Source organism: Condylura cristata, unplaced genomic scaffold (genome assembly GCF_000260355.1).
Source record: "Condylura cristata isolate star-nosed mole 26May11 unplaced genomic scaffold, ConCri1.0 scaffold00020, whole genome shotgun sequence".
NCBI lineage: Eukaryota > Metazoa > Chordata > Mammalia > Eulipotyphla > Talpidae > Condylura > Condylura cristata.
In genome coordinates, this window is record NW_004567121.1 from 5,749,050 (window position 1) to 5,774,277 (window position 25,228).

The 25,228-nt window shown below is 38.3% G+C and overlaps 1 protein-coding gene across 14 annotated transcripts in view; it reads left to right on the forward strand.

Annotated features, from left to right (window-relative positions):
- The window catches only part of MAP4K4 (mitogen-activated protein kinase kinase kinase kinase 4), a 171,740-nt gene that overhangs the window by 84,905 nt on the left and 61,607 nt on the right, over nt 1–25,228 (forward strand). For all 14 annotated transcript variants that reach the window (XM_004686174.2, XM_004686175.2, XM_012727446.1 and 11 more), the window contains exons 3-4: nt 23,003–23,128; nt 24,292–24,402. In XM_004686174.2, the coding sequence (XP_004686231.1) occupies nt 23,003–23,128; nt 24,292–24,402 (237 nt within the window). The remainder of the gene's footprint in view (nt 1–23,002; nt 23,129–24,291; nt 24,403–25,228) is intronic.

Here is a 25,228-nt window from a genome sequence, read left to right on the forward strand (position 1 = left end):
AGAGACAGAGTGGGGAGCAGAACAGGCTGACTGATGAAGTACACTTCTGAGGGGAGAGGGGGCAGGTCAGGAGAGGTCTGCTGTGCCATATGGGTCACCTCCGAGGCCAGGGATTGAACTCGTGCTGAAATGGCTTTAGCTTCTTAGTGCTGCATTTACCTACTGCACCACCAGGAGGGCCCCCAGTTAAATATTTTTAAGATTATTTTAAAAAGTGATGAAGGGGGCCTTCCCTGGTGGCACAGCAGGTTAAAGGACTGCACTAAGAAGCTAAAGCCACTTCCGCATGAGTTCGATCCCTGCCTGCCCCGGAGGTGACCCACATGGCGCAGCAGACCTCTCCTGACCCTCCCGCTGCTCCCTTCAGCAGTGTACTTTGTTGATCTGCCTGTTCTCTCCCTGCTGTCTCTGGTGAATCCTCTCACCCTCTGCATCTCTGGCCTGTACCCCAGTTTTGTATGAATAAATAAATAAATCTTAATAAAAAAAAAAAGTGGTGAAGGTCCAACAACCTAACTTACTATAATTTAAGTACAATGGCCAAGCTATTTATGAAGTGATCTTTGACACCTGGAACATTGTGCCTTTGCCTACCCAGAACACGAATGATCTTTCAGCTCTTGTAAAGTGTAAGTTTGGCCTTGATAAGGGACCTGGGAACAAGAGGGAGACTTAATAGCTGATGTTTTCTTGGTTTACTTCCAGCATCAAGGTTCTGTTCAAGAGGGCAGGGTTCTGCCTGGTTCTGACCTTAGTTGTATCTCAGGAGCAAAATGGTGTGGATGCTTATTTTTAGGAAAAATCACAGACCTGTTGTTAGGTTACTAGTCATTCCTCAGGCTCAGAAGGCCAGAAGAGCAGGAGGTGTGGAGAGGTAAATAGTGTGCCAGCCCTTCTCCCCAGCCATCAGTTGATAACCCTGAATGAATGTCCTCTCGGATGGCTGCCCTGAGTCCGTTGCATTATTTGCTTATGTGGCCTTGTAAAACAGAGTCAGCTGAGAATTCAGGTTTCACCCTGGGATAAAGTGACTCAGGGACTATGTAGAAAAGGAGTCTGGAAAGGAGGCATTTTTTTCTTTATTATTATTTTTAAAATTAAAGTGCCATTGGTTTATATTCTTGGTGTTTGGGAAGTATAGGCTCTCCCCTCTCCCCCCATGTAGTCGCTGCATCACACCCACTACCCACCATGTACACTGAGGTACCCATAGTCCTCCACCACAGTTTGCTGTGCTGCCCCCTCCTCTTGTTCTCACCTCTCTGGCTCCTTCAGTTCTTTAGTCAGCTTTAAAGGACTGCTTCAGTTTGTCTTTGTCTGACCCCTTGTCAGACAAAGAGAAACCAGCCAGCATTTATCTTTTTCCTTCAGGCTTATTTTGCTTAGCGTAATAATCCCTTAGAGATCCATCCTTTTTGCTACAAATGGTGTGAGTTTATCTTTTTTGATATTGACTTAGTTTTCTGTTGTGTATATATACCATGTCTTCTTGATTCACTATTCTGATTTGGATGCTTAGGTTGTTTCTATAGTTGGGCTATAGTAAACAGTGGCACAATAAATTTGGGAATGCAGGTTTCCTTTCGAATTAGTGTGTTTGTACATTTTGGATAGATAACCTAGAAGTGGAATTTTTTGAGAAACTTCCAAACACCTTTCTATCCAGGCTGGATGGACCACACTACATTTGTGCCATCAGGTTAAGAGAGCTTTTTCTCCATACTCGTGTTTCTGGCCTTTTTGATATGGGCCATTCTCACTTGTGTGAGATGGAATCTTATTGTGGTTTCAGCTTGGATTTTCCTGAAGGGAGGCATTTATTTGCAAGGGTTAAAAGGATCTCTTATATTTCTTTTATGACTTAAACAATTTTCAGAATTGCTTAACTTTTTTTTTGAATTGCTTAACTTTTAAAAAGTGCTATTTTTAAAGAAAGCTTATCATTTTATCTGATTGGTGTAGGGGGGTTAAGGAGCAGGTTAAAGTTATTTTCAAATTGGACAGCTGTTTTTGAAATAATTATAGATTCACAAGCATTTTTAGAAAAGCAGAGGGTCGCATGCACCCTATACCCATTTTCTTCCAGTGGTTAGCATCTTGCATAACTGTAGTACAATGTCATAACTGAGGTCTGTGCACAACACAAAGCAAGGCAAGTTACTGATTTATGAACCCAGAGATTAGGCCTAAGCTCCAAACTGATTTTATTTTATTTTTAAAATTTATTTATTTATCCATACAGAACTGGGGTACAGGCTAGAGGTACAGAGGTGGTGAGGGGATTCACCAGAGACAGAGTGGGGAGCAGAACAGGCAGATCGACGCAGTACACTGCTGAGGGGAGCAGCGGGCAGGTCAGGAGAGGTCTGCCTCGCCATGTAGTCACCTCTGGGGCAGGGGGGAATTGAACTTATGTGGAAGTGGCTTTAGGCTTTCAGTGCTGTGCTTTAACCCGCTGTGCCATCAGGGGGTTTTAAAAAATACAGTAATAATAACCAGCAGTTTGTGCTAAATTTGACCATGGGAACTGTTACAGACGAACTTTTGTAGCCCCTTGAGATGATCCCATTACTTTTTGTGTATTTCTTTGTTTGCTGGTACAAAAAGATGTTTGAAGTTCACTTGCCAAAATGTAGAATCTCTATATCTGAAGAGCCTTGGTTTCTTTTAGTGGGAAAATTATTTAGAAATGGATATTTGAGTGCTGAGTGTGCCCACTTGATGCTGGAGTGTTGTTATTATTAGGGTATAGAATATGGTAAAATTTCCCCCAAAATCAGTTTTTCTTTAATTTCTTTTATTTTTAACTTTTCTTTAATTCACCTAGAGTGAAAATCTTGATTCCTACCAAAATATTGACATACTTGTGCTATCCTTCGGTAACCATGAAGCAATTTCAGCAATATAGTAGCACTATGATATAGTAGACATGGGGTGAAGTTTAAGATTTTTCTGAAGCTCACTTTGTCGTCAAAATAATATGTTAAAGGTTTACAAACAGAGAATTAAAAAATTACTTGAAATAATTCTTTTCTCTGTATAGTTTATCAGTTTGATGCTCACCTAAGTTCAGTTTCTATTTTGATTCACTTACAGGGTTTAATTCCTGAATGTGTAAATCGCTTACACACTTGGGCAACTCAAAACTATGTAAAAAGGTCATGCATTTTGAAAAACAGTTTTTGAAATTATAGGCTAGGTCATCTGATAACAGCCCACCTTATGCCCAAGTGTTTTCAGGAAGTTTCATTGCCCTTATGTGCTTGGTACTGCTCTGGGCAACGTAATACTAAACACCACTGGGAGTGATGCTGAAACTGAAAATGTGGTGTTTTATGTCTTTTGGAGAAAAAATGGTGCTCTTTGGCACATAGCTTTGGGCCAGAATTTGTCCTCATTGAGTGGGAAAGCTGCATCTAGTCCAGTCTTTTGGCTGGACTGATGACCTATCTTCCATTCAGCCTTTTGGCACAGGATGAAATTGAAGTATTAGATTCTGCTGCAGCTGCAACACTTGGAACTTCCCCAAATTCCATCCCAAACTACTGTATCAGAAATTCTGGTTTGGGGCCCACCAGTCTGGGTTTTAAAGCTCTCTAGGAGATTTTGATGCACCCATAAGTTTGAAAACTCTTACTTCAGTGGAAAGAAGGCATGCTTTCATTATCTGCAGAATTCTAGCTCAGACAGTGGTGCTTCTTGTTCAGGAATATATTGATATTTAAATTTAAGAAATTAGAATCCAGGTTTTTGATTCCCAGTTTCAAATTATCAATGTCAACCATTGAATTCTAAGTAGGCTTGTTGAAAGAGCTGTTTTGATATGGACTTTGATGGAGGAGTCTTAACTGTTTTTCTCCTTTCATTTGTTTTTGACAGATCAGTCAGAACATAGTTCTGATGGCCAAAATGTTTGTGATTAGTAACTCTATCATATTTCTCTAAGGACAGGAAGATGTTGGGGCACAGGGAGCTAGGTCACATATTTTATGGGTACCCTCCATATTCTCATTACTGTACTCCTAAGAGATGGGAAAATAAAAGTGGAGGCAAGAACCACATTAAGAAGAACCCTCATACTAAGCAACTGAGTGCCATCTGAACCAGGTTCACAGAGGAGGAGGGCAGCTTTCTTGTTCTCTGGGAGCTCTCTGGCAAGAAGGAGCAACACAGCTTTCTGCAGTGACAAAACAAGGCCCTGTGAGGCTTAACAATTTTACCACTTTTCAGTTGGAAGGAATCACTGTGTAATGAATGTGCTGTTCTTGTCTAGACTGAAAATCAGAACAAATGGGAAGGAGGGAGAGATCTCTGTGGACTGTGACCCATTGTTCCTTCTTGTTGTTCCTCAGCGGCCGGTTAAATGCTGCAGCCCTGCAGCTTGGTACTGGCTTCTTCCATTCCAGTCATCTGGTGGTACTTGTTCTCCCTGCCCTTCTCCACCGATGCTAGCTAAATCGTCACAGGATCAAAGAGCATGGTTTGGAAGAGCCGCTGTGCCTGAGCAGGGTCACACAGCTCACAGCCCATGACTGAATGTTGTGTTTTCTCCTCCAGCTGCTCCCCAGGCTCCTCTTAGATTCTTCTTGACCTTATCTTCCCTATTTTTTTTTTTATCTTTCTAACTTAAAGCTAAAAAAGGGTAGAAAGCTTTCTCTTACTTTAGATAACACTAACATACTTTAAATGGCCTTGATCTTAGATTTTAGATTTTCCTAAATTGGGTTATTATCCTAACTCAGCCTTTCTGTAAATAGAATAAAGACAAAAGTTGTATTTTTTATTTTTTTGAATATTGATGTAAGATAAATCCTTGAATAAAAACTCTTAAAGTTATCTAGAAATCACTTGAATTTTGATTAATTTTAATTAAAAAGTATGACAATGATTTTGAGAACTAATAGCTCCATTATACTCTCATAGAATACAGCATTCTTCCTATATAGTGATTGAAATGAAGTTTCGGTTATTACTTCCCTAAAAAGGTCTTCTAAGATATTTTCTTAATCTTCTCTTAATGACATTTTAAAATCTGTAGATGTAGCTATGCATGTGTATTTTTTTTTAAGCAGCTTGCCTTTTTTTTTTTTTTAAGATTTATTCATTTATTCATACAGAAGTGGGGTACAGGTCAGAGATGCAGAGGGTGAGAGGATTCACCAGAGGCAGAGTGGGGAGCAGAACAGGCTGACTGATGAAGTACACTGCTGAGGGGAGCAGCGGGCGGGTCAGGAGAGGTCTGCCACGCCATGTGGTCACCTCCGAGGCTGGCGGGAATCGAACTCATGGGGAAGTGGTTTAAGCTTCTTTGTGCTGTGCTTTAACCCGCTGCGCCACCAGGGAGGGCCCGCATGTGTATTTTTAATAGATAAAGTGGTTAACTTTTCCTCTATCTCCAAGAATCACTTTTCATCAGATCCCTACTTCATCATCTGGTATAGATGAATGTACTAAGTCTTACAAATGAACCACAGTAAACTTTGAGTTATTTCTAATATTATTTCCCATTTAAAAATCCACTAGATATAGGATTAATCTTCAGATAAAGATGTGCTGTGGTGAATGTAAAGTGGATAAAATGAACTCACATACACGTGCCTCCTCTTCTCCCCCCCACCCCCCAATCACATTGAGTATGTATGGTACAGGTACTTGCTTGAATTCACACAGTAGCCTTTGTGATAGATGTCATCATCCCTTTTATCTAGGTGACAGAACAAATCCTCTGACTTGGATCGATACTCCGCCCATCATATAAAGCTTGCTCTTTGTCTCTTTGGAGTCTCCCTCTTTTCTCCAGAAGTACTAAAACATTAACATAGGGAGAACTATTATGACCTGCCCGACAAATAGGTATTTGCTGAAGTGTTTTAAAAATAACTCCCAGGAATGATAGATAATAAACATTTTTAAAGGATGATTTATTTTTCATGGGGACATATTCTATTTTCAATTAATTCATTCCGGTTAATGCAAGAATTTTAAAATTTAGCTTTGTATGAATTTGGAAAATCATTCTTTACTATTCATGTTTATTGAATAAGTAAATAAGCAGAGGAAGGTTAAAATTAAGTTAACTTTTTATTTAACTTTTTTAATGTTTATTTATGAATAACAATAGATTCAGAAAGGTGGTTCACCTGCCCAAAGTGGTGTCATACTAGCTGCATCCCAATCTTCTTTTCATTACAGTGTGCTATCGTCTCTTGCTTTGGGAGCACAGAAGTGGGTCTTTTTTTTCTTTTTTCTTTCTGGTAATTGGTTCTAGTAGTGGCAGCTGACAAGTTGCAGTGCCCTGTAAGTTGCAGGTACTCAAATCTTCGATGAATTTAAATAGGGTGATGGATTTTTAGCAGGCACTTGAGAAACATGTAATAGATGTTGAGAAACATGTAGTAGATGTTGATTATTGGTTTCCCAAGCAAACTGTTACTGTAACAGTTGTGTAATACTACATTGTTGCAATAGAGGACTGTCCAAGATAGGATTTTGTTCTACAGCTTTCTCATTTTCTGTAAAAAAGAACATTAAAATTATAGATATTATAAATTAGCCATAAAGTTATAACACTAAAATCTGCTCGTCACACTTAAATTTCATTCCTATAGGAAAGAAAAATAAAGGAACCCTTTACAGTTATTAGTGGTTAGAAAGAGTTGAGTATTTGTATGTGGGGGGTGTTTTTTAAATTGTCATTGAACTGGTAAAAATGATTCTTCTTTTCTCTTTCTTTTAACTTAAATTTGAGGCCTATAAATACCTTTTCAGAGTGAATTTACAGTTTATGAACCTCATAGAAAGTCAGCCTCATTATTTAATAGTCATGTCCTGACTTTTACCCCCAAGACAATATTAACACCCCTTGTTAGAATTAAACATAATAAAGCTTTAGTTTCCTCAGCTCTAAAATGAAGTGATTCTTACTTCACAGGCTTTGTCAGAATTAAAATTATGTAATAGATGTAAAGTGGTTAATATGTTAGTTTTTACATGATAAGTATGGGTTTCTTTGTCACCACTCCTCATTAAAATACTTCAACAACTTTTTAGCACATTCAGGCATCCTCCTAGGCTGTTTTCCCATGACCTCTCCCATGTGGCCCTGTGTCCACATTCATTCCTGCAGGCTTCTGCATCAGGTGTTTTCTTTGTTCTCTCTGGTTATGACCATCACTGTTTGGTCCTTGGTAATTACTTTGTTGAAGCCTGTGAGTTGTCTTCCTGACTACCTAGAGAACAGTGTCCCCTGGGAAGCTAAAGCTCATAGCCTTCAGCTTATGATAGAACTCATTAAGTGAGTGGAGCTCCACTGATATGCCCTGCTTCTTAAGAATGTTGTGCAGTGTTAAAGGAGCATTTCCAAAAGTGATTTTATGCATTGGCAGAAAACATATGTGTCATCCCTTTTATAAAATTAGAGAAAGTCCTTAGGTTAATATGTGATTGTATTTTTTATTATTGCTTTATAATCATACATTTTTTTTCTACTGCTTAATGTAATAGTCCTAAACATTAAAAAGAAACAGAAAAATACTATCATTCGTTATTGAAAATACAACATAGTACTGAACATTCTGGTCAGACACAGTTTTGGCTTATTGAGAATGGAAATGGCAATTGTCAACCATGTTTTGTTTGCAGATTTTTAAAAAGTGTTATGTTTTGTGCAGCTGCAATAAGTAATTCATTTAAGCAATTGTGTTTAATTAATATTTTTTAGTATTTTCCCATTATAAATTCCTGCAAAACACTGTTTTACGTTTGTTTTTTTAAACTTCTTCTATTTATTCTTCTGTGTGTCAAGTCCTCCATCCTTTATCTTGACTCCCTCCAGCCTCCTCCTTGATAACCTTAGAAACCTCCTCAAGTTATTACTAGTGTACACTAAATAGATTTTTGCTTTGTTTCTATTTCTCCTATATGATTCATGAATATCGAGTTCTTTATTTAATTTTTTCAGTGATTCATCACCCTACATGCCATGTTAGTATGTGGCATGTAGTAGGTAGATGAATGTATTGAATGAATGATACCAATGCTTGAGGACACACTGGAAATCTCCTAGAGGTTCCTTTATTTTTTATATGTATAGGTGTATAATTCAAAACTCAAGAAATTGTTTATGATCACCAGTAGTTGTGTATATATGTTTGTATTATATCTATGTTATATTAATTATCTCTGAATTACCTTTTGATATAAAGTAAAATGATGAAGAAGCAGTATAGCTAGAAAGAAAAGATTTAAATATCGTGTGCCCATTCCATTGAAACACCTCGCCTTTCAGCATTGTAAAGCCTTTTAAAAGTACTGCCTTTGCACCTTTACCCATATTCTTTCCTAAATTGAGTTCTACCACGGGGATTAAAACTGAGATGGAAAAATGCACAAAATGAAGAATGATATTTAAATAAATAACAAAAAAAAAAAAGGAAAAAAAAAGAATTGAATTCTGATTATTGCTTTCTAGTTTGAATTTTCCTTCTAGGGCCTCAGCATAAATTCATGGCCTACCTGAGACTTGTTGAAATAATAAAACTTCATGGAAAAGTTTTATTACTAGTCTTGTCAGTGTCCTGAAAATCTGTGATAAAAACATAATATAGTATCTTAAGTTTGTATGACAAACTTAACAAATCGCTTAGTTGAGTAAGTTTTACATCGCACTCTCATCAGAATCCCTCGTAGCGTATCTTCTGACTTTTGTAGCAGCCCTCTAGAAAAGGGGTCAGCTTTAGTGGTATTGCTGTGAAACAAGATTAGAGCACTTGCTAGTTGATTGGCTAAGTTTTTAGCTTCTGCACCTGAAATATTCTGGGCACACTATTAATTGATAAATGGCCTTTTCAGTAGTGAGAGGCAACTAGGCTTTCTCTACCCTAGGGCAGAAAACTGCCCTTAGTGAATTAGGAGATTCTGAAAAAATATCATGCCTTTGCTGTTTCGGCTGTGCTACAATCTACACTCTGGGCCCTATACTCATCCTTATCTGTCATATGACTGAATGAAGCCTAGATTACATTGTGATTGTAATGTCCTAAAACTCATGTTTATTTTAATTGTTATTTTACAAATTCACACCTGTCTCTTTTGTTCCTAGCAATGCTACCAGTTAGTCTCCATGTCTGATGGAGAGTCTCCCCACCAGGTGACACTGCCTCCAACCCCAGCCTCTGTCAGTCTGAGGTTCAGAGGCCTTTTCTCCCGGCCTGGAAGTCCTGTGCCAGTTCTAAACCTTTACCTTTGTCTCCGTAGTGTGTAGACATTCCACACCCTTTCTTCTCTCCTCTTAGCATCCCAGTGCTGTAGCAGTGTAGCCGGCAAGGTCATAAGAAGTTACTTCTCAAAAGTAGCAGCGTCTGTTGCCTTTCAGTGTAAAGGATGACATTCATAGAACCGGTGACCATGGCCCTGTCCCTGGTTCTAATACAGCATAATTAATAACTGATGCTACTTTAGGTAAACTTGAGGTCACAACAGACGGTAGATGCTTTCTTAACTGCTCTAAACTGCCATGTTTGTTTAGAAATTAAAAGTTTTGGGCCTTTACATAGTACTTGTTTAGTTTTGCTTATCATAGTGATAAGAATACTAAAATTTATCCCCTTTAAATTTATGAAGAAAAATATAGGGAGAAATAGAGAGAGATTAAACTATAAGAAAAAAGCATTCATAATTCTTTTACCTTAGTTTAATTATTGTTAGCATGACGAGGTATATTTTTCTTGTTTTATATATAAAGATATGTATGTGCTGACACATAACATTTTCTAAATAGAAAAGTAATGTACTTATGTTCGTCTAAATAGTGGGAAGATGGGAATTACTTTTCCCCCTTACACTGTCCCCCTCCTCTCCTTACAATAAGTGCAGTAAAATTTGTGGGTGTGTTCCTCATCATCTTTCATGCACTACAGAGGAGTTGCTGCAGACCACTCATGTAACACTTAGGTGAGCGTTTTAATTTGTGTGGCTTCATTTAGTTTAAAAGTTTGTTTTTATTCTGTTAACAGATTTCAGTTATTCAGAAGGCAAGTTTCCTAACAATTGTATAGTGTCAAATATTGGTAAAATAACTTTAATCCATACTTCATGTCACTTAATGTAACATTCTAAAAACTCACTAGCTGATGATATGCTTCTGTCTTCAAACTTTTTACTACTATATATGTACTCTTTATATTCATGTAATGGGTAGTTCTGCTGTCCATACACTTTGTTTGGATAAGCTACTGCAGAAAAGGCTAGTTTACGGAACCTTATAATGCTTTGTGACTGGAAGGAACATTTCAGGTTTCCCAGTTGGCCTATAAGATAACAAAAGGTGGACACTAAACACCACTGTGCATGATGGTCACCTAATATATTTTCCTTAACAAATGCTCCTCGGGTGACAAGGTATTTCTCATTATTTTAACTCATCTGAAAAGAAAGCAAATCATAGGGAGAAGAAGCATTTGTTATAGGACTTGGGGAATGTCTGATGAATGTTTGAAACTTAGGCTCTATTTGAAATCTCTTTGATAGTCTGTGTCTTTCTGCTGTTACTTGACCAAAATCTTCCATCAGTTGTTTAATTGAGGTGGTTTACCCCCATAATTTGTTCATATTCAGCATCTGCCTGTTTGTTTCAGTGGAGAGGAAGATAGCTGGCTGCTGTCCTGTCTCTAAACAGGACTATTGCATCATGTCTGTTCCATGGCCGCGGCCGCAGCTTTGGGGTTTCCATGTGTGCTTGGCAGCATCAGCACCAAAAATATCTGGTCTAAGTTCTCTTCTCCAGCAGCTGTATGAACATTGTTTGCTATGTAGTGAAATAATGCCAAGTATACAGGAGACACAAGTGATCCAAGAGCCCAAGATGGTTTCTGTGCAGACTTGAACTGGTCAGTGAATTTGAAAACATCATTGTCATTTTGGGTTTGTCCTTATGCATCACTTAGTCCAGTGCCCACGGTATGTGCAGCATTTCTCACTCTAAGTTTTATGGCCATTTTGTTATAAGAGATGGTAAAAACAGTGGTGGAGCTTTCATCCAAACAGTGAATTTAGTTTGAACTGAATCTCACACAGAGCGCTATCATATATCTGAGATGCATATCATAGCAACTCCTGTACATTTTTCAAGAGAATGTTAAGGGGAGATTTCACTGTACCACTGTGGGTTTTTTCCTTTATAGATACCTAATGTGTATGTGTTTATTTTATTTGTAGCATTACAAGTCTGTACATACTGAACTTTATAGACATAATATGTGCAAACCTCATTAACTTTCGCAATGAATTAGCAAGCCCCACATTGATCCTTTATGTGCTCTAAACTATTAACTGGAGACATTTCTTTTTCCTCTAAACTTGCGGTTCTCCTTTTAAAAATTGAGAACTTTAAATTTATTTTTATTATTATTATTTTTGAGAACTTTTAAGTTTGAGGTAGATGGTGAATCTGACCATTTGTCTTGCTGATTGAGATGGGTCAGTTGGGCAGGTTCCAATATAATATCCTTCCTTGTGCTCGTGGGTTTGAGTTGTTAGGTGATTACTGGAGAAATAATATTTGAACATGTAATTAATTGGCTTAAATTTTGGTTCCTATAAATCATGTATCCTCTTTGAGGAGGAGAGGACATTTGAGGGACTTGTCGGTGTGTGGTGATCATGATATTTATGGGCTTGCTTCTGTGCAGAAATCCAAGCCCACTCTCCCCCATTACCTTGAGAAGGGTAGGCATGGGGTAGCGTGAGGTGCTCTCTGTTACCTTCTGTGAGAGTTCTGGTTTTGAAACAGTGGTATCTACTTTGCTAACTTGACACAGGAAACTCAGCACAAACTCGCCATGTGTTTTGTTTCATAGTCATTCATGACACAGGGAGCCCTTGAGGGAGTAAGGGAGGAGTTTATTGTTGTTTAGGGAGTCACACTGGTTGACCTTTGTCATCCAGAAAGCATCTGCAGCTCAGATTGCTCTCCTAGTGACTCCATTCTGTCATGTACTATGCGCATGAGTGTATTTCTATAGAAGGAGGAAAATGGGTTAAGGAACATAACTCAGAATGGCATTATGGTTTTATGAAATGTGTCCACTGCCCTGAAGTTATTTCTATTACATTTAAGTGATTAGTAACAAAATGTTCAGTAGTCACTTACCTTTCTGATCAGTGATCTTATCTATAAAAAGAAAACTACATCTGTTTAGTTTTAAATAAGTGCTATACTGCTGGTTCACTGTTGGTTAGGGTGGTGGAGGGTTATAATAGGATATGAAGTCATGTTTTCATAATCTATGGAAACTGCCTCTTTAAATTGGATTACTTTATTCCTGTAATATTGCCTTCTATTCTAAAAGATTTATTTTCTTGAAAACACTTTTTTCACTGTACATAAATTCACTTTTTAAACAATCTTATGTCCATTTTTAAGAATCACATTCAAAAGAATGATTAATTTCTGATAAAATACCAAAAGTCCTTAGTATTAGCAGTCTGTATATTGTGCTCAAAACAGGTTTCAGAATGTAAGTACTAGAAATGAAGCTGTAGTCCAGACAAATGCCTGTAGTAGTTGGTAACATACCTGAGGCTTTGAGATACAGTTCATTCATGCCAAGCTGAGCAACAAATCATCTTATTTCTAATTGAGTCACATATTGAAAGACAATTGGTTGTCCTTACCGTCCCATGTTTTTGGTTTCTATAGCCTTTTGGCGTTTTGCTTGTTTTTTCCAAGAGGAACACCTGCAGTTTGTCACTGAGTTCTCTGTGACAGAGAAAATACCATGCATAGTTAAGGACACACAGTACCAAGCATTCCTTAGGTAGTAGACCTACCTAACTGTAGTAGTGAGGAAGACATTGGAATGGCGTATACTGTTGGGTTAGTCGGTGGCTGGCATCTTTGCCTGGCCCTTTTAGCTGGTCACAACACTGAGTTGATAACCCTGATAAAGTGCATCACCATATTGATTGCCTCATTTTTTCATTCATCCACTCTAGGTTGTGACTTACAGCCCTCAAATCGGTCAGGGCTTCCTCATCTTGTATGAAAGGAACCTGAGATTTATGGATTTTCTTCCCCCTCTTTTTTAGATCTTACAGATTTTCTTATTAGCATCCATCTATATATAGTTGCACCAGGGCATGGAGATGAATAAAATAAGAGTCCCTGCCTTTCTGGAACTATGTTCTCATAGGGAAGGTAGATGTTCTTATAGGGACTAATCATTCATGGGGTAATGGGTGCTATGAAAAACTACTGTATTTCCAGAGTATGTGATGTTATGACACTGAATGTTTTCATTGCCTTTTAGGTTCTTCTAGGGCTTGAGGATTGCAGTTGGTATGGCTGTGGTACAGAGCTGGAGTGAGGCCTTTGAAGAGGAAAGGGTTTTACCAGCTGAGAGGCTCAGGGGCCCATTTTTATGAATGTATGGCAGAGAATAAAACATTAAAGAAGACTTTCCTGAGAAGGATTAGTTATAAAATGGGCTATATAACTGAATATATTGGTTTGGTTCAGAGTAAAACTTCCATTTTGGGTTTTGTTAAGTGAAAAGAGATCAGTTTGTGTGTCTAGTCTAGTGCGGATGATGACCCTGTGGAATCAGATCACCCACAGATTAAGTGTAGTAGTTTATCTGCTGGGATTTTGAAGCATCTGATTCTATATTCTCTCGTTTTCTTTCTTCACATGATTTGAGAAGTTTCTAAGAAGTGGGAAAGTAGGGAGAAGCATTTTAAATTATTTTCTTAGTTGAAATTCAGAAATAAGGAGGTGAGGTTTAATTTCTGAAAGCATTATTACTGGTGCCATCCTCTTGCCTTTTTTTTTTTTTTTTTATACTGCAGTTATGAGACATGATTATGTTGTGAGGGGTAATTGTCCTTCATGGCTTTTGTTGTTGTTGTTATTCAAGTGGAGACTAAAGCTGGTCCTCAGTATTCTGTCTTGGCCTGGAACAGAAGTTCCCTTCATTCTTTTTAATTTTGAGGACTTTTTTTCGGACCCTAGCCAACCCTTGACTCATCTTGTCAAATATTAAACAAGCTCTCTTGTGCATGAAACAGACAGCTAGATCAAGTAAAAAATGCAGAAGCTTGTACTACTTATACTCATTCATACCTTCTTCAAAGCTGCACCCCTTTGGTTGTGATCCTTATTTTGGTACTCTTTTTAAGGTTTTTATGTATGGTAGTCTTTTTTGTTTATACTTTCAAAGGCTTCATAGAGTTTGCCACTGGTTTAGGAAAGGGTATCAGTGGACTGAGGCAAAATTAAGATTCTCTTTGAAGGTACTCTTGGATTAATCTGCAACGTAATCACCAAAGTGGCTCCATGTACCTTTCCATCACTTCAAGAAAGATTTAAATTTGGCAATTTCTGATCTCAAGAAGTTATGGGTCTGAATTTGGTACCATCATAGCCAAAAGGAAGAAATGACCATGAAGGCAAAATCCAGGCTCTGTGGTCCCACTGATGTAACAGAAGGCAGATTAATGAGTAAGGCTTTATATTTCAAGGGCCTGCCAACCTCCCTGCACGCCTAGCCACCAGTGGAAGTAGCCAGGCAGGTAGAGAGGCAGTGACACTAGGACAGCAATGGGGCATGAGGTCTCTTAGTCGAGCTGTGAATTGGGAAAACTTATTTTGGATTCTGATGGAGCGACTTCTAAAGTTTTCTCTTAGCTTCTTTTTTTCCTAATTAGGAAAATAATCTCTTGTCGATGCAAAAAGTTAAAGAAGGACATACTTATAATTCATAAATAATCTTTAGTAATATCTTTTTTCTTATTACTCATTAAACTCTACATCGTGTTCTGAATATGTCTGATTTTGTGAATGGCAAAATGTTAATGTTACTAACATCATCTTTTATCTTCTGAGAAGTTTGGATTACTGAACCCTTTTTTGTTTCATAATTTATTTCTAAGTTTAATTATGTAGAAAAGGGAAAATCTTTTCCTTCTGCCCTTCCAGGTTCTTGGGCAGCCCCTATAACAAAGGCAGGCTAGCAAAAGAAAAATAGTTCATTAGTGTGTCCATGCCATATATATGTAAAAACCTTCAGAAAAAACTAAAATGCTATTATACTGGTTTGGTCAAAAAAGAGGCAGTTATGGAAAAATAAAATATGCAGCAGGTAAAGCAAGATAGTTATTTTAACAAGGTTTGTTTATACAAATTTCTCTTGACCTCAACTCTGTCTCTTGTGATAAGAATTTCTTTTTTCCAGGTGATAAAGGAAGAAGGACATCTTTCTCTGGTGCTTTATCTCTTGCTTTTGGAGAGAAAAGGGGAGGTTAGAGATCTGCTGTTTGAAGTGCTCTATCTCAAAATAATCCTTATGTCAGTGAAGCATATTTTGGGATAACATTCTGGTTTTCTACATTTACAGGCAAGTGTTTTGATGAAAGATTTGGTTCTGGTCACATAGATTTGCTTTCTATTTCACTTGGGATCTAGGTTATAGCTCTGCTTCAGTTCCCAATAGCAGGTACTCTGAATGTGTGTGTGTGTGTGTGTGTGTGTGTGTGTGTGTGTAACTTCCCTAATGGAGAGGGAAAATGGATTCTAAAATCAAGTACTAACATGACCTATTTCAAGTTATACTATTGAGTCACTTGTACCTACTGTACTAAGTCCTGTAGATGGAGGCTACAGGCCAGACCAACCGTTAGGACTTCTGAATGTTGATGATAAGAAACTTTGGTAAGTTCTAGTAGTTTTATTTAATCCTAGAGAAAATAGTGATCTGCTTTTTTTGCTTTTATTGCTTGAGTTGGAATCACTATGTTCATGGCCCAGCTTTGGTAGAGGATCACAGAGAGGTATTTTGGCTTCCTTCTGATTCATGGCATTAATCATGGAAGCACACATCTCCCAAGGCTTTTCATGAGTGAGTGATACTGAGGAAAATGGAGTGAATTTTACTCACCTTCCCACATCATTTAGTCACAGCCTGAAGTCCCTCTCTCAAGCCCCCTTGGCTGGGTAGGTGAATTATTTGTCTTTACCACACTATTTTTAGATACTAGCTGAGTGTTAGCAATTTCACTGAAATATTCAATAATATAGCCTTGTGGACTTCGTAAAAGCTAGAGGACTCCTTGAGGACTTTTTCTGTGTCTAATAAAAGTTCTGTAGGATGTATATAGGCAGAAAACACAGGAGAGTGGGCTCCCTCCAGGCTTTGAAGCTGTTATCCCTCTAGTTTAGAATCCCAGAAAAGAGTTCAGTGATTGAATAGCAAAACTAGAGAGCACATCATTTTGTGCAAATGTGTTCAAAACAAGTTTGTTTTGAGCAAGATCTTCTGAGTTTTTTTTTTTTCCCCTCTCATTTTAGTTTTTTTCTATTGGGGTTTTTATTCTGGGGAGGGTTGACCTTGGAATAAGGGCTGGTTAATTTTAAAGAACATGCCATTCCTTCCATTGACTAGATCCTGTAATTGTAATTTTGCTTAAGAATTTTGCCTGTATCATTCCATTTGCTTTTGGTTGAAGTGTTAGTGAATTTATCAGCAAGTTGTATAAGTTTTCATGTATCTGAGTCACAAGTTAATTTTGATTGAATAGGGAGTGGTACTGAGTAATACTCATTTGTAACTGGGATTTGCCAAGTAAAAGGTGATGTTTTCATTTTGAAACAGGGTTATTGCAGTGCTGTAGAGGGTCAAAGACAGTGCCAAGGTAGAGTTCAGGTCACTGTCACATGGTTCTTACTCATGTGCTCAGTTGTACCATCACACACCAGCGCAGGAGCTCGTCGCTCAGGAACAGAGGGTTGGTTAACAAGCAGGGGAAACAGTTGCTAAAGCCAAAAGTAGCCAGCTCTCTTTCCCTAGATAGCATCCAGAAGTCCCCAAAAAGGCTGCCTGTGCAAGATGGCACTCCCCTGTTAATGAGGGCCTGGAGCTTGTGTCATACTGGTAAGCAGTGGGCCAGGATCCAACTCAGTGGCAGCGGGAGGTGCTCCCAGGTGAGCCACCGAGATGGCACTGCTGCAGCCTGCGGCAGACTGGGAGGTGGTGCCCGATGATTCAGAAGTGGTGAGCAGCTCCCAGAGGTCACCTGGACACAGACTACTGGTCACCTGTTAATAGGGTCAGTCACTGAGAGTTGGTGTCAGTCCATACCAGTGTCAACAGCTTGTTGAGAGTTGGCTTACACAAAAAACAAACCGCTCTTTAGGACACCAGGCCGAGGCCTATGTGCCTTTCAGGTGATGTCAGAGGCACGGCTGGAAGCAGATCCAGTGGCCAGGTCTCTGTTAGGGTCTTAAGCTTCTCCTTGGGGTCAGCTACTGATCCTCCTTTTTTTGGAGGCCAGGAACAGAATCCCTAAGCTGGCCTCTGTCTTGCCTTATGTCCTTTTTCAGGGCCCTTCATCTCACAAGTCTGAATAGACAGTTTTCAGTTCTCATTTAGCACCAGTCAGCTCATTCTTACTGTTTTACCCAAATAATTAGCTAATGAATTGGGTTTGAACCTGATTGGTTCATAATGCTCACACCTGATTGGTTTTGTGAAGCAGACGCCATATAGAAAAGTGAAAACTTGGTGCCTGCTTAGACCTGGCTTGGTGGACTTGGAGAAGCCCCACCATAGCCTGCCTCACTGGGGCTGCAGGCGCTCTGCACTGTACCTTGCACCCCTTCAGTGGGTCTGGGTATACCAGCATAGAGGAGGGGGGAGCCTGCCATGTTGTCCTGGGACTCTATGGGCCTCTCTACTGCCTGAGGCTCCAGGGCGCCACAGCACTGGAGCCGACACTGTGGATCCCAGGATCCTCCTTGCAGCCCTCAGACAGGAGCTTCAGGGCTTGCTGTGCCCACTGTGTCCCTGGACACTGTGACAGGGGACCCAACCAGTGCTGCCCACTGTCACTATCTCAGGTGCTCAGTTTTTCTAAGAGTTCACAGTCACAGGAGAGTTTGGTAGTAATTAACTAAAATAAACAAACATTTAAAATTGCTTTTTAAATGGTTATTTGTATTCTAAGTGTATGTTCACATACACACTTTGGCGGTGAAACCTGACAGTTATTTGCTTATCTCATTTTATTAGTTCTCTCTTCAACTAGCAAAGATAGAGTGAATAGAAAATTGTCCCTTTTTTGTCCAGCTGTTAATAGATAGTCATAATTCTGCCAAGAGTATACTGGTTAGAAGGATGGATTAGCTCATCTCCCAATCCTCTAGGATCCTCCCAATTAATCTGGAGGCTGCCTGTCTTGCTTCACATGGTAACTGCCATCCGTGGAAGGAGAGGGAATCTAGGTAACCAAGAGTTTAAACTTTTTAAGAAGCCACTAAAAACAATTCTAAAAGCATGCACTCAGATGTGCTCAGATGGTGGAGTGGGTGAGACTTGTCATGTGACTCATTTACAGGTCCTTAGCTTCTGTAGAAAATTACCACTATTCAGATATTCTCCCTCCCTCCATTCTAGCACTCAGAGAAAGTAACAGAAAACTCCAGCCCAGTCATACCCCAGTCTGAGACAAAGACCTTTTCTATGAGAGTTTGTTCCCACTGGTTAGAGTCCAAAATGCTAATTGGCATCAGCTGCATTAAATCACTGAGTGGGGGCCAGCAGCTGCCTCATCATTGGAGAAACCAGAAGGAGTGACTTCCTTTGCTTACCAGAATGTCCTCTTTCTCAAGTTACTGTTTTTGCCACCCTCAACCCTCCCCCCCCCCCCCCAATTGTCTATGATTGTGGCTTACTAAAGAGGAGGGAACAGAGTTGTTTGGACTTGGCCTAGACAATTTGACCACTTTCTTTTCACATATGGGGATTTGTCTTTTAGAATCAATTCTAGCTTGCTCTTAATCTGTTTTCTGCTTTATTTTCTCAGGCTCAATAGGGTGTTTGTTGGTGGTGATGATAGTGGTGATGTGTATGTATGTATTTAAGTACTCCCCTAGACTTGTTTTTAACTAATAACCAAAGGGAAACTTGAACTAAGAAGTTGGTACACTATTACCTTATTCTAAAGACAACCTAACCCACCACATTATAAGCATTAGTCATAATTAGGATTCTAGTAGTGGTTGACTTAAAGTCATTGGCCAATTTCTACATTTGTTTCTGGTATAATTTCTCCAAGATGGGCACTTATAATTAGATAGTGAATTGCAATTAGTGATGCCGAATGCCTTTTTATCTTATTAGTTGTGAGATAGTTATCTATTTAAAATTCATAGTGGTGGAATGTTTAAAGTATAAACTTTGTCTTGAAAGATTTTTGAGAGCACAGCATGCTTTCCTTCAATACTTTCTTTAGTTCAGTTTTCACATTTCCAGGATTTATCTATTATATTGATCTGATTATTGTATTTTTGCTTGGATGTTTCAGTCTATTAGAAAAACCATTGCCAAACTGGATTGCATTGAAGGTTGTTCTTTTGTTGGTTTTCATTGACTCAGAAGAGATAGCTCAATTTCAATGATATTACAGTGTATATATCTTTTGGTTTATGGTGAATCATTGTAAATTAAGTATCTCTAAAAGTATCTTAGATTCAGGGAAGTACATTATGTCATGATAATTTGCCAGCAGTAGTGTTTTTTTCATCCCAGTGGACAGTCCTGAGTTGAAGACTTTGAAGAATTTTAAAATGTGTCTTTGATTTTAAATCATTAGGTTTTGAAAACAAGTGCCTTGTCGAAGCTCTTGTTCTTCAGATAGAGTGGTAACAAGTTAGATTCTAGAAAACGTTATGTCACTGACAGAAAATAATTCTGTCTATGCTAGTGAAAACACGTCATGATCCTTATTTCTCAGGAAGCTTCTCTTGGGAGAGCTGTAGATGGCTGTAGATGGCGTTCTGTCAAGAAGTAACATCTGTTGGTGTTGTATTTTAGGGAATAGTCACCTTTGGAGCAATTTATGCAGTATGTGTGAAGTGGTGAGCAAGGTAGGGGTTAGGATGACTCCATAATGCAAAGTCCACTAAAATAAACACTACATGAAGTAGTTGGATGCTCTTACCACAAAAATTAAATTAAAATGAATACTTTGATTTTTCCCTATTCTACTACATTGCTTTTATTTTTACAAAGCTTTTATAATTCAGATCATTGCAGGTTTACTGATTATTTAACTAAAGGGAAAAGAAATGGAAAACTTTTAGTTGACATTTACTTTTCAGGGTACAGCATATTTAACTGTGACTTCAGCGTAGGAGTAGCACCACATACCTTTCCAACAAGAGTGTATTTGTGACTGTAGTCCTGTGTTAACTTGTTGGGCACCTGTCAGTCTTTGACACATCCTGTTAGGGCGGTCCTGGGTCCCCCAGCAACCCAGAGAGACTGTCCAGTGAGCTGCAAGCTGTGACTCAGGAGAGAGTAGATCCCATTTGCCCTGGGTGAGTGAGTTCTAGTCACTACTCAGTGGATGTGAAAGTGAGCTTGTGAAAAGAGTGTGAGATAAAATTTTGGTGAATTGGTGTTTGTTTCTGTTTGTGGCAGTTTCTTATGCATTATGTTTAAGTATAAAGTTCCTTTGAAGAAAGAAGTATGTTATTCTACATTATTAACTAGCCAATGAAACACTAGTTTTGTTTAGAATTGAGTAGACATTCAAAAGGATTTAGGCAACACAGTAAGCTTGATTTAGGTATTTTATAGAACTTTATACCTAATACCTAGGTATTTTTTTTTTTTCAAATACCTGGGAATCATTTGCAAAAATTGATCATGTTCAAGTTAATAAATGTTCTCAGTAAATTTCCCAAACTCACCGTAATACAATTATACTATTAATAAAAAAACCCCGAAATTTTCTAAAAAATGGGGTCACTTAGAAACAATTTCAAAATTTGCTGCTTAAAAATCAATAGCAGAGCCTTCCCGGGTGGTGCTGCAGTTTAAAGCACAGCACTAAGAAGCTGCAGCCACTTCAGCATGAGTTTGATCCCTGCCCCGGAGGTGATCCACATGGCGCGGCAGACCTCTCCTGAGCCGCCCACTGCTGCTTTGTCAGTTGGCCTGTTCTGCCCCCCACTCTGTCTCTGGTGAATCCTCTCACCACCCCTGCACCTCTGGCCTGTACCCCAGTTCTGTATGAATAAGTAAATCTTTTTTTAAATTAAAAAAAACAGTAACCAAGGAATCAGAGTATATCATAACAAATGAGGGAAAGCCAAAGCTACACTCAAAGTAGAACTCATTGTTTTAGTTTTTTATAAAAAATGAAATATAAAGGGATTGAATGAGAGTTTTAGTCCAGAAACTAGGCAGAATACAACAAAACATCAAAAGAAAATAGGAGGATACAACTGATGCTTTAGAAAGAATAAAAATGAATTGAAAGAAAAAAAATAAACAAGACTCTACTGATTTATTTCTTTTCAAAAAATATTTTTTATTTTTTACATCATTCTTCATTTTGTGTATTTTTTCATCTCGGTTGTAATCCCCGTGGGCTTCCCACCACCAGTTCACCCGTGTGCAATCACCATAGTCCGGTGCACTCTTCCCACCCAGGTTCTGATCCCATTCTCCCTTCCACCCCCACAAAATGTCTCCGGTTTATAGTTTGTCATTGTTTTCATTTTTACTACCTTTGTTTCATTAAATATTAGTACAGAGTAAATATGCCAGATATTGCACAGTCCTGGGGAAGGCTGAAACGAATTATGACATTTCTTTTGTAAAGATTTTTGCTATTTTAAAATTGAGGTTACGTTAGTTTATAACATGCAGTTTTTATATTAGCCTATCATATTTGCAAACCAAACTTACTTCAGGTCTGTGAGACCCTGTGAATGGTTTGTGGAGATGGAAAGGGCAATGGTAGGTTTCTCCTGTGGGCGTGTGCACATTCCACTTTTCTCCCTGTGAACACCTGTCCTTATTCCCCGCACACTGCATGTGTGGGATCACATGCACTTGTTTCTCGGAGCACTGGTTCATGTAAACTGCTCAGCAACACTGAGCCTTCCCTGAAAGAGGAAGCACATCAGTTACAAGTGAAATGAGTGTGTCATTGTGGAAAATTAGGGAAGTATGGTAGATGGACTTCTAGAGATTTCGTTATCAGATTTTTCTTGGGAATTTTCTTTATTATCTCTCAAACACAACTTTTTGAACCAGGGCTTTTATTTTCTCTTTTCTATAGATTTTTGCTTCTTTCTCACTTTATAATTTGGTTTTCCCCTCTTCTTCAGCATAATTCTTTGAAGAAAATTTGGCAGAACCTTCTTTTGGTTTGTGAATATAACAAGAAACTGACTGTTCTTCAGGGGCTTGTGTGAGAGATGATGGAGACTGGAAGCTCTTAGCATTCACAGGGCAACTAATTTTTATTTTCCAGACCTGTATTGTCTGTTTTCCTCAGTCCTCCACCCACTCCCCATCAAACAAACTCATCATTTCTCCCACTGCTCCTCTTTTTAAAATAAAACAAGACACTGAGTGAGGAGCCACACACACAACCTGTTATCACAAAGTCATGTTTTACTTCTGGGGCTCATTGAACTCACATGAGTTTCTCTCTATGTTAGATTCTCACTAAGCACACCATCCACCCAGGGACTGCACTTGCCAGAGGGTGATGCTGCTGTGTAGAGTTGTTAGAGGTGAACCTCAGGGGTGCCAGATGATTTACAGCACAAATCAATTGGAAAAGAAGCAGCCTATCCTAGTAAATAATTGAAACAGTATTCATCAGTCCCCTGTTAATCTCCCATCCGTACAGATGAGCAAATTGAGACCTAGGGAAGACAGGCCAATTTGGTGAAGTCACATAGTGGAAGAGCTGGGCAGTATATGCTCTCTGCCACGCTGCTGCTTGTATTTATCTTTAGCTTTTATAGTCTGTGTTTCTTTTTAGAGTGATTATACTTCAGATTCCCTTAAGGTTGCTAATTCTTGGCATGAGAATAAAGTGAATGTATTATATTTTCCTTGCTTGGACTGGAAATTTTGTTGTTTGTGTATTAAGAAACTAAAGTCATCATATTATTCCTAACTCACTTGTTTTATTTATTCTTCAGGATGAAGAGGAAGAAATCAAACTGGAGATAAATATGCTGAAGAAATATTCTCATCATAGAAATATTGCAACATATTATGGTGCTTTTATTAAAAAGAGCCCTCCAGGACATGATGACCAGCTCTGGGTAAGCAAATACTTCTTAGAGAGTTTTTTTGGGTCTCTTCTCTGGTTGTGATATAAGGAGGTTAAGGACTTTCCAGAGGGAGGATAGAGAAAAGCAAAGGAAAATAGGTAGTGTCTCACATCTTCTGTGGCCTTCTTGGTTGAAGGTGTATAGAATGTTGATTCACATTGATTCTACATTGCACAGAAAGAATTAACTTTGTACTTCAGGAGTATAAAAGCACATTTAAAAAAAGGAATGGAACCAAGTAACACAAAATAGAAAGGAAAATAAGAGATTGAAAATAAAGGAGGCAATACAATAAAATTTTATTTATGGACATTAATACTGAAATTGAAGTGAAATGCATCTTTATCATCTGGAAGTGAGATACAAATTGCAAGAAAACAAAATTCTTCCAGTAATTTAATTATATTAATAATAATAGTCAATTAAAAGCTGTAAATTCTAGGGAAATTTCTAGAATTGACACATTGAACCATACTTCTTATTGAAAAAATTTATATTCAAGATGATGGCAGAGGTCTGTGATTATTATACCAGCATGTGAAAGATGTTGAACTTACAAGACAGGAAGGTAAAATTAAGAAAATTAATTTCCATTGCCCAAATCTAATCAGTTAACAATTTTTAGAGTAGTTCAATTTATTTTCTAGGTACTTTCAAAATATACTTATATTGTTCAAACATTTAGGTATTAGAAAGTGAATAAAGTATATACTGTTTAAAGGTAGCATTTAGCATTTGTATTAAATCCAGCTCATATAAAGTAATTTGAAGATCATAATGTGGGAAAAAATAGACCATCTTTGACCCTAGCAAATGAAAGAGAGTGTTTATATCAAATTTCTGGGCATTGATTAAGAAAAAAAATGGCCCTCCCATGCTCATGAACTTTTACGAGGAGAAACACAGAACCTCTGTACTGGGGTGTGCTGTGCAGTATCAGAAACTCCGTGTCCTAGATCACATGCACATAGTGAGTAAATGGGATGGTGAAATAATGGTTAAATGGTGTGTTCAGGTCCTTGGAAAAGGTGGGGTTAGCCTCCACTTTCCAGCTTCTGGGGTACATACACTGAAATCCGTATGTACGTGGGGATGTACTCTTGACTGCCTGCCAGTAGATGTGTGTTAGTCACAGTGTGTCTTCTAACCTACAGCTTGTTATGGAGTTCTGTGGGGCTGGTTCCATTACAGACCTTGTGAAGAACACCAAGGGGAACACCCTCAAAGAAGACTGGATAGCTTACATTTCCAGAGAAATTTTGAGGGTAAGAAGAGGGTGTGGCTGTGGGCCCATATTCGGTCTCGTGTTTCCATTCCTTAGCTCAAAGTATTTCTTGCGTTCCTTTCAACTGTTCATTCTCCCCCCAACTGTGGCAACCAAGGACACTGTAGCTACTGGCTTGTGATAGTTTAAGCTACATTATGACTCAGGCAGGTCTTTAAAGAGCATAGACTTAAACAAAAAGTAGTTTTTCTGTATTCCCAGAATTCATCCTCTAAGTATTAAAAAGAAAATCAGAGTGGGAGAGAAAGAGAAATAATCTCTGATTGTTTTTATAGGAATCCTGTGTATAAACTTATAAATCAGTATGTTAATGGTGCTGAATGCTGGCTTTCAAAATTATCTGTGGTCTTTGGCATTAACTCTTATAGTCCATTGCAGAATTTATGGGGAAAAGTTCTAATGTTTAATATTATTTACAGCCAATTGGAAAGCTGCCTCACAGTCTTAGAGGAAGTTTCTGAACTGCTGTTTTAACAGCTTCTAAAAGTTCCTATTCACTAGTAGAACCATCTTGACAACACAGACCACAAGAGTTTTTAGTATTTTGTATTTGAAAGATGCAGTGAATTTCCAGTGGGCCTCTGTTCTTGGCCAGTCATCACAGGTTTTCTCTGTACTCCAACCATAAACTATATACCTAAATTAATTTGTCATATTTCATTTACCCACCACATTTTAAAAATAAAGACGAAGAGTTGAACTACAAGTAAGTAGTCCATATGCGTCTCTCACTAATGAAAATATTTGTCTTGATATTTGTAAGTAAAATTGCCCCACTTTTTATTTTTATTTTTTTATATATATTT